This window comes from Neomonachus schauinslandi, chromosome 5 (assembly GCF_002201575.2).
Source record: "Neomonachus schauinslandi chromosome 5, ASM220157v2, whole genome shotgun sequence".
Classification (NCBI taxonomy): Eukaryota; Metazoa; Chordata; class Mammalia; order Carnivora; family Phocidae; genus Neomonachus; species Neomonachus schauinslandi.
In genome coordinates this window covers 18,633,556-18,643,967 of record NC_058407.1, presented here as the reverse complement: position 1 = coordinate 18,643,967, position 10,412 = coordinate 18,633,556, and the positions used below count along the sequence as shown (strand labels likewise).

At 41.4% G+C, this 10,412-nt stretch overlaps 1 protein-coding gene across 1 annotated transcript; it reads right to left on the bottom strand.

Annotated features, from left to right (window-relative positions):
- Nucleotides 1-1,439: 1,439 nt before the first annotated feature.
- On the bottom strand, nt 1,440-5,775 carry C5H12orf42 (chromosome 5 C12orf42 homolog). Its single transcript, XM_021687694.1, has 2 exons — nt 5,457-5,775; nt 1,440-2,005 (listed from the first exon to the last, which is right to left on the bottom strand). Exons 1-2 carry the CDS (start codon nt 5,773-5,775, stop codon nt 1,440-1,442), a joined length of 885 nt encoding a protein of 294 aa, XP_021543369.1.
- Nucleotides 5,776-10,412: the final 4,637 nt, after the last annotated feature.

The following is a 10,412-nucleotide window of genomic DNA, read 5'->3' as shown; positions in this document are numbered from 1 at the left end:
GAATCTATTTACTATATTAAAAACATTTCCCCCTCCTGCAATTGACCACTACAGATTTCTGGTTAGTTGTTTTAGAATCACTTCAAGCAAAGCAATAGGTTCGGTAACCGAAAAAATATCAGTCGTGCTAACTCATAATTATAGCAAATTAAAATATCCCGGCATCAAAATTTCACATAAAGCCATGAGTTTACCCACACATTTCTCTCCAACCAAATGGCATGAAGTTGAACTTAGGATTGTCATGTGCACACCAGTGTTCAGATGCCACCATCCCCTCAGGGAACTATAGAACCACTCCTGATAACCTGTTTGTTCTCTTACAATAAAATCATGTTAATAAATAAATAATAAAAACATATTTATTATAAAATCATAGTCTGGAGGAAGGAATGCTCTAAAGCTTGGGGATCTTTTGTTGTTGTTATTCTTTAAAGTGCATTACCCCCTAGGGAATGCTAAGAAATCAAATCATCCTCAAAGGACTAAACAGACTTCTAAATGTTAAGCAGTTACTAGTTAAAACATTTCATTCCTATTAAAACTTTGAGACTTAAATTTGGACTTGTAGACTTGCTGGTAAGTCTTGAATATGGGCATGCTGTATATATTAATTTGAACTGAATGGGGAAAAATGCAGTAGGATTTATAAACACCCTTTATTGGACTTTCTGGATCCAAGCCTGGGGAAAAAATTGCAAGGAACTTGAATGAAAAATTACACATGGATGTATTGGTTTCATTGATTTGTGTTTCTCTTTCAAAGCTGAAAAAAAGAATACTACACTAAAAACACATAAGATCATTTGTTAAAATTAGTCTCTGCATTAAATCATGGTAAAAAGCTGCTGTTGAACCTACATTAATTGAAGTAAAAAATATTGCCTAAAATGACCAATTTGATAGAATGTTACCTAAGGTTCTCCAGTGTTTTGTTTTGTTTGTTTGTTTGTTTTTTATTCCAAAATAAGAAAACTCAGTATCTCTTTTGCATTAAAATGAGTTCCAAGTGTTTCAGGACCTCAAAGGAGGATCCAGCTTCAGGTTTCGGACATAAAAACCCTAATATAGTCTGAAGAATTCCCCTAGGCACATCAGGAGTAATCAAATTTCATGTTAACTATTAAATTACAGACATTCAATTATGTTTTCCAAACCTCTGTTTAGAGATTCAAAAGGCCCTTAGAAAACATCCTTAAACCAAAGCTCAAGTTGGCAAATGAAACCGTTTACCTGTGAGAGCAAAACAAAAAGGGGTCCGATCCCCACAGGCACATTGCGAAGTGGCACGCGATGTACCCCATCCCCATTGTGAGACACAAATTCTTTGTGACACTGGGAGACACCGCAGAACAAAAATACTATTAGAAATGCTTCAAAAGGAACATTTTTGGCTGCGATAGAGACTTTTGACATTATTTATTAGGTTCAAAACTGCTTCACAAAAGCCTAACAATGGTTCTGTGGAAACCAGTACATCTGAGGCCTTTTCTGTTGTCCTGGGCAGGCATTGATTTGAAGATGGGCAGCACCCGCAGACAATTCCCTCGCAGCGGTCCATGTAAGTGAGCATTCACCCCCGGCCTAGGAGGGGCCTGTGAACAAACCGTATGGAAACGCTGGCGTGGGCGGGCGGGGGGAGAAGAGCAAACCTTGATTAACCTCTTTAAGGGGAGATGGGTGGGAGCACCGGCGAGCAGAGGAAGGGACGCTCCTGCCAGATTGCCGTGGAGGGAGGCGTCCACCCTGGGCCCCCTTTTCCCCGGGGGATGAGGATGCTTGGGGAGCATCTCCGGTGCCATGGCAACTGCGCCTCCTCCAGCCGGACTTAGGGGCGCGCCCCGGGGCCGGCTTTGGCGATGGGGGTCCGCCTGAGCTCCTACTGGGGCTGCCTTCCTGTCCTCCCGCTCTGGCTCCGAGGAACTCCGAGGGACCTCCGACGAGGCCAAAGGGGTCTGGCTGTTCCTGCAGAGGCCGATGGCGGTGGAAGGCCTCGCAGCGGGACCTGGAAGGCAGACAAGGGAGGAGGGGCCCTGAAGTGTGCGGAATTCACCCGCACTGCCACGACTTTCAGAAAATCTCTGCTGATAACTGGATGTGTGAGAAATCAACATTTGCAATGTGCTGAGAGAAAGAGAGAGAGAGAGAAGCCCCGGACATTCCCCTTGCCTGCTTCCCTGGCATTGCCTTAAGAAAATAAAAAGCTATCTATTCCCTTCCTGTTGTTTAAAAGCACCCTCTCCAAAAAATCATTTTTACAGACCCTCATAATACTTTTCATGTCAAGGAAAGCTGTTCAAAACGGCTCAAGAGAGGGAAACAGAAGAATTGGTGACGAAAATAGGGCCACAGATTCTAAACCAGGGAAAAATTTGAGTGGAAAATAAAGTGGAATTAGAGAGTGGGCAAAGCAAACGGATCCACAGCCCATGTAGACTTCCAACTGATAATTTAAACACCCAAGTTTTTATTACAAATTTCAACCAGCTGAAAATTAAAACAATCAGGGAATTAATCTGATCCAGATCTACCCAATACATACATACACACTAATACTAATAATCAATTTGATGTTTTTCTTTATTTGCCCAGTCAAATAATTTTTATGTAAAAGTTGAGATTTTTTACAATATGGTCAATACTGTAAAAGAATATATATATGTATATATATATATTATTTATCTCCTTATGTATAGTTTTTCCCTGAGAAATTATACCCATTGACCTACATAAAGTCTAATTCTTCAGTAGTAAATTAAGAAAATTTATGTGCTTTAAATCACTTTCCACAAGTTTTAAAGCGCTTTGAATAGCATGTAGATATATAGAATATTTGGAGCAATCTATAAGAGCATTCACATTTCAAAAAATATGCATGAGATTAAAAATGCACGGTACCTTCCTTATGGCGGGTGTCAAACAGCCAGTCTATATCCAGGCAATTCAATTAGCTCATTATATACTGTCCTGGTATGTATCGGGCATCTCCCACTATACACTCAACATACCCAACATACTCAACATACCCAAATCAAACACTGAAAAACTCTTAGTGACTTTCATTTTTCAGTATAAGAATTATTTCCTGGAAATAAAGGTGGAATGGCATTTCAATATCTCCAAGTAAGTAAAACCTTTCAGAATGCCAAACACACTAACTTTCTGAAAACTAGATGCTTAATAGATATTTGTTGATTTGGATATGCAGCCATGGCAGATAACCAATTCATTGCTATCAATAATCAGTGCAAGGGAATTCCATAAGAGAACATGGATGTGGTTCTGGAATTTGGAGCAACAGAATGTAACCTAGACAGGTCAAGACAGGTCAAGGCTCTGTCATAAGCAAAGAATAGGAATTCCTTCCCTGAATGCGATTCGGTAATGATGCATTTTGTAACACTCTCTTAGGGAGTGTCGTGTAATGGAATCAACAAGGCTTTGGTGTCAGACCATGATAGATTCAAATCCTGGCACATCACCTGGCCTAAGCCTCTTTGTCCTTACCTGAACCATGAGGATTGTATTACTTACTTCACAAGGTCACTAATAGGATTAAGTTTGTTCATTCATTTATTCATTCATTAAGATTTGTCTGTTATATGTCTGCCAGTATTCTAGACACTGGAGATCCAGAGAAGCATAAAGCAAGTAATGTCCCTGCACTTACAGAGCTTAATTCTAGTTGTGGAGAAAGGGTGTGGGGATGGGAAAGTAGATGACTAAAGAAGCAAATGAAGAACTGAGTGAGCATCAGCTGGTAATAAATCCAAAGTAGAAAAATAATGCACATGTAGGTGACAATTTCAATAAAGACTTGAAGAGAAAAAGCAAACTAGTTAAGTATCTGAGAGAAGAACATGCTAAAAGTAAAGCATCTAGTAAATAGTAAGTGCTCAATACCCAAGAGCTGTTATTGTCATGTTTAAAATCAGTATAGGTATACTCTGACCTGGAGTCAAAACGGAAGGCTTGAATCCTGGCTCCAGCCCTAAAGTTACAGAATCCCCCTGGGCTTCAGATTCTGCATCTAAAGCATGGGAAAATAGCAGTTCCTGTCTAAGAGAATGGCCATATGGATCAAAACTGAAGATGTATGTTCAGATTTTAGCACATTGTCTTATACATAGTAAGACAACAACAACAAAAAAGTTAACCAACCAGCATCCTCAGCATCCCATCCTCAAGCCTGGCTTCCCAGAAATGAAGCAATCTCTGAATGAGCATCTTTGGTAGCAGGTCTACCAGCCCCTCCTTTGCCACTTCTAGTCCAAGCAGGACATTCTCCTCTAGTTCAAAGAAAATTCTCCTTTGTATTGAGTAAAAATCTGTCTCTTTATTCTATTGGTCAATTCCAACAAACTGCATAAACATTTGAAGTGAAATCTACCAAAATTTTCCAAAAAAAAGTTATGTAAAATTAATCTAATCCTTCTACATGACAGTTCTAGAGCATCTGGAATATACATTGTTTCCTCACATATTCTTACCTCAGTCTGAACAACAGCACCATAAACACCACCACCATCTTCCCCACTGCTGTTTGGTCCCTGCTGTGTTCAGTGAACTTCATTTATATCAATCCTCTAATTACAACATCTTTTCAAGGCAGTTAATTGTTGTTAGTTTGCAGATGAAAATATTGAGCTCAAAGAACATGTATAAGACTGATCGTGGCTACTGAACAGAAATGGGAGAAGGTAGAGATTTGAGCCCTGGTGTCCCTGGTTTCAAAGCTCATTCCTTCTGGTCCATTTCCTTATTTTTACTCATTCCTCCTAGGAGCAATTTTGAGACACTTTGTCGTCATATACATTATTCTGTGCTATGAATTCACAGTTTCCTTACCTGTAAAATGGGGATAATGACATTACCTGCCTAACGGTGTTATGGGAGGGTTTCATAAAATAATATGAAATGCTCAGTACATTGTATGGCACATGGTGAGAGCTAATTAAATGAGGGCTGGAATGATCATGATAGCAATAATTGTCATCATCATTATTATCTGGTGCAATACCTGAATCATCTCACATTACTTGTCATCAAATCACACTTGTTCTCTCCTCCAAAACAATACTTGACAACAAGTAGACTTCCATTCAAGACTGACTGATACAGCTCTTATAGAACCTTCTAGAATAGGATCTGCCATTGAGTTGGTAATTTTACTGTTTATATTAATTTAAAAACAAAATGTGACCAATTGAAGAGAGAAACAAGGAAATAAGAACCACAAAGTCAGGGCGCCTGGATGGTGCCGTCGGTTAAACATCTGACTCTTGGTTTCAGCTTGGGTCATGATCTCAGGGTCATATCAGGCTCTGCACTCAGTGTGGAGTCTGCTTGAGATTCTCTCCCTCTGCTCCTCCCACTTGCGCTCTTTCTCTCTTTCTCTCTAAAATAAATTAATTAATTAAAAAAAACACACACAAGAACCAGAACGTGATCCTTACCAAGTGGGGCAGAATCTCCCCTGGAATTGCAGGAGGGCTGGTTCTGAAGTCTCACGTGCCTATTGATGTGTGTGCCTGCAGCCTCCAGGTGCAAAGGAGTGACTGAGTGGGATCTAATAAGTTTTTTTGTCACGTGCTTTGCCAAAATTGGACTGCTCCAGGCCTCACGGGGTGCTCCTCTGGCTCTCTTAATTTCTCGTCTGACAGTGAGTATCAGTAGGGTCTCATCGAATTGATTGGATGGTGTCTGGGAGGAACTGGCTTCTCCATGACTCTCTTCTTCTGAAGCTGCACTCACAACAGGAGACCTGGGGACCATGTGTGGGTGGGCATAAAGCAGGCTTTTACATGCCACTGGAGTCTGAATCTTTCCTGGGGACAATGCAAAAGGTAAACATATTAGTTTAAAAGAATGCACTTCAATATTACCTTCAAAATTAATGGTAGAAAGAATGAAATCGGGTAATATATGGATTATTTGTTTGTTTCACATTTCTATACTGAACAAACAGAAATGACAAAGAAGCTAAGGACCTGAGTGCCTAAGTGGGAGAAGTAGAGGAGGGAAAAGATATGGCAAGGGAGGTAAAAGGCTGAACATGCTTCTATTGGAAGCACTGTGTGAAGGCCTAGATATGTTGGTCAATCAGTCTTCACACAAACTGTATCTAACAGATGCTATTATTACCTCCATTTTATAGGTCAGAAAGCTAGTTTGAGGCTAATGGGTTGAATTGTGTCCCCCAAGAAGATATGTTGAAGTCCCAACTGTCTGTGAATGCTATGAATGTGACCTTATTTGGAAATGGGGTCTTTGCAGGTGCAATCACGTTGAGGTTGTTAGAGTGAGGCCATAATCCAACATGACGAGCGTCCTGATCAGAAGGAGAAACAGACATGGGTGCACAGGAAGAACACCACGTGATGATGGAGGCAGGGACGGCAGTGGGGGGCTTTCCAAGCCAAGCTATGCCAGGGATTACAGCAACCAGCAGCAGCTCAAAGAAGGACATGAAAGGAATTCTCCTTCAGAACCTCCAGAAGGCGCCAATCTTGCTGACACCTGGATTTCTGACTTCTGGCTGCCAGAACTGGGAGAAAACAATTTGGTTTAAGCCATCCTGTTTGTGATTCTTTATTACAGCAGTGCTAGGAAACAGGTATCCACAATAGTTCCAATTGTCCCAGAGCAGTTAACAACAGCCCTTTTCATGCTGGGGGGGGAAAAAAAAGATGTTCAGATTTGGGGAGTTCAGAAAATAAAAAAAATTTTTAAAAAAACACCTCTAGGAGCCTGAATCTCACTACCTGTGCAACAGAGATTTCCTAGATTTCTACCTTATTAGAAGGTAGAAAAGAGGAAAAACCAGGAGGTGGGAAGTGTGGAATGGGAAGGGGAAGGGGGTCTACTGCATGAGTTCTACTGTGTGGCAGAAACAGTGCCAGGGCGTAACAAGTCTTAGCAAGATTCCTATTCCTTGTGCTCAAGCTGTGGGCAAGGGGCAAAGAGGATGCTGGCCATGTTAGGTACCAGGACACACTCTTCCTAAACCACAGCCTCATCTGCAAAAGGAGGAATCAAAGCAAATGCCTCTGGGGGGCTTGCAGATAACAGAAATGAGAGAAAGGGCCAAGGAGGGGTATGCTGGGAGTATACGTCCAGCCACTTCTCAGACCATGCCTTACGTTGCCATGAGGGCAGGTAGGCCCAGTGTAGACAGATTTTTCTGGATTTTCAGGAGAAGCAGAAATATATTTTTATATATGTAAAAACTTATAATTTTTCAATGTTGGTAACTCATTCAATTTTTTAAAAAACATACCGTGGGCTCCACAAAACACATCTGCGCTCTGAATCATCACAGGCCATTAGTTTGCATCTTTGGCCTATGGCCAGCCCTATAAAAGTCATAGTATCATTTGCTTCCCTCCATACCATCTTATCTCAGAATATGATTTTATAAATATTCAGCTGGGCACCATGGGAATGCATGTGCAAGCTTTGTGCATAAGCAAATTTTAGAGTTCTAGAAGCCTTGCCTACCTCCAACACTTTAGGAAGATTGAGCTTTTATTTTCATTTTAATTGATTGTTTCATTTCATCTTAAAAGCCCAGAATTCGAAATGGCACACAAATACATCAGCTTTCCCAAATGCAAAGCAATATCTAGAATCTTTCATAACAGTAGCTCTGGGACTCTTGATCCCAAAGGAAAATTTACAGCGCTAGAACCAGGGGCATTTGATCTGCCCTTGTTCTATTGTTTAAACATCAAGAACAGGATGGAAGTTTCAAAGGCACTTTACGCACCTTCACATCCTAAAAGTTAGGAGTTGAAAGAGGTCTTATAAATCATCTGAGGCTGGCCCCCACCACCCTCACATGCATCTCTGCTTAAATACCTCTAGGAGCCTATGGAGCGCTTGGGTGGCTCAGTCGGTTAAACATCTGCCTTCAGCTCAGTTCATGATCCCGGAGTCCTGGGATTGAGTCCTGCATTGGGCTCCCTACTCTGCCTACTCTCCCTCTACCTCTGCCCCTCCCCCTGTTCGTGCTCTCTCTCTTTCTCTCAAATAAATAAAATACTTTTTAAAAAACACCTCTAGGAGCCTGAATCTCACTACCTGTGCAACAGAGATTTCCTTGCTTATTAGAAGAGCAAATAAGTAACATCGTATTTGCAATAAAATAAATATATTATATACATGGATATATGTAATACTATATATGGGGAATAATTATTAAAGCCTCCTTGTATGGTGTTGGGACAGATGGTGACTATGCTTATTTAGTTATTCAACCAATATTTATTGAGCTCCTATCAGATACTAGGTACTTCTCCAATCACAAAATATTACCCAGGCCAACAGAATGGATCATTTTGAGACTAAATTGACCAGCTGATTTATAGCAAAATGGACTTCAGCATGGCAATCCAGAGCCTCTCAGTCTCACGGACACCGGAGTGAATTTCAAGTTTCCTTTATGATACAATTACCAGGTTGCCTGAATTGAATAGAACAACCAGTTGTTTTAGCATTAAACAACCAGAGACTGTGGCAAATGGAAGGGCATTTTGCAATCTCCAATGGTTTCCAGTCTTTTTAAAAAAGTTTTCAAATTTCCCCACCGAGATAGTGACAGAATTTTAGCCAAAATCCCCTGCTCATGATTTCAAGCCCAGTGCTCTTTATTAGGTCACACATCTCTTAAATCTAATGCAGTATTTTCCAATCCTGGCTGTGCATTAGCCAATACCCAGCACGCTTTGAAAAATACAGATACATGGTCCCAGGACCCCAGGACCTGTGGTTTGTAAGCCCCATGGGGATTATAATGAGTGTTCAGGGAAACACTTGTCTAATTCACTCATAGGAAATTTCAGGTACTGTTATAACTATGAGTTAGTCTAAGCAATCACAAACATGCTGAAGCATGAAATCAATGGTGTCTTTCTCCTCAGAGTATTACCTCTCTATGGACAAGTCTTCATTTCAGAAACCAGCACTCTGTATCACTTTACAGCTTGTATCTCCTTTACATCTTATTTCTTTTCCCATCAGTAATCCCCCTTGAGCCTAACAACAACCCTTTTGCTTCCTCATTTTTCTGAGGAGAAAACTGAAGTCAGCCAGTAAGCACCTTGTCCATACCACTAACCAAGCATCACAAAAGCTGGGGTGGGGACCCATGTCTTAGATTTTAAGGGGATTTTGTTTTTCTACTCCACAATCAATGCCAGATTGCCAGAGCAAACTACGGGAACTGGGTTTGATGACGGGAGGGATAGAAGTGCGCACAGAAACAGCTAACAAGCCGTGGCACCTGACCACAGGTCTGACACTGACCTAGGGTCCATGCTTTGGGCTGTAGTCAATGCTCTCAGCAGGGCTTCCAATGTGCCAAAGAAGAAACGGCATCTGCCTATGGCCCAATAACTGGAATTCACTCTCAGGAAAGCCCACATTCTCGAGGCTCCCCCAGCCACCCCTCCAACTTTTCTCACTAGTTGAGGCCCTTGTTCTGTGGGTGTGTTGTTTGCTTAAAAAAAAAAACTTCCTGGGGCGCCTGGGTGGCTCAGATGGTTAAGCGTCTGCCTTCGGCTTAGGTCATGATCCCAGGGTCCCGGGATCGAGCCCCGCATCGGGCTCCCTGCTCTGCAGGAAGCCTGCTTCTCCCTCCTCCACTCCCCCTGCTTGTGTTCCCTCTCTCGCTGTGTCTCTCTCTGTCATATTAAAAAAAAACAAAAAAAAACTTCCCATTATCCCAGTTTTGCAAGTTCTTTTCATGTGTAGGCAACTCTGCCTGTCATCTTGCAGCTCGGGTCTTCCATCTGTTGCTAATTTCATTGAAAGTAATATTGTGACAGACAGGAGATTTCAAGGTACAATAAAATAAGACTCAGAGCTGAATGTCTTCCACAGAAGCAATTTATCTTTCTCTTGAGCAGCAAAATAGTTCATGATAAGTCATGACAGATTCTGATTTATTCATTTTATTCATTTTCTAGTCATTTAACTCCTGCACTTTCTGCCCCTCTATGATACCAGCAGGCATGGTGCAGCACCCCTTTGCGCCCATGCCTGGAAGCTATCCCTCAATATATGACTCCTATGTTTGTATCCCCACTCTGTCTCTTCACTTTCTTGGGCTTCTAACTAACATGTTCATGTTATGGGAGGACCAGAGGCAACTATCCTGGAAGAAGAACTAAAACCCAGAGACAATTAATTCCCCAAAGCTCATTTTGCCCTTGACTGTCAGCACAAATAGGAGCTAAAGCTAATTCATGTCATCTCCTGCATATAAAATCAAATACAACCCTTTAATAGGTCTTTAATTAACATTGAAAACTCCAATATGCTCTTTAAAAGGATTCTTAACCACACCGTGGAGTTTAATGGAATCTGCCACTTCTCACCATTTCTCCTAGCTGTGGCGTGAGAGTCCTTTG

Bases quoted from the DNA above. Each gene is read 5' to 3' on its own strand.
- C5H12orf42 (XM_021687694.1), bottom strand. From the start codon at position 5,775: ATGGTCCCCAGGTCTCCTGTTGTGAGTGCAGCTTCAGAAGAAGAGAGT. The intron at 2,006-5,456 runs GTAAGGATCACG...TCTGCCTTCCAG, and splicing joins GGGAGATTCTGCCCCACTTG to GTCCCGCTGCGAGGCCTTCC.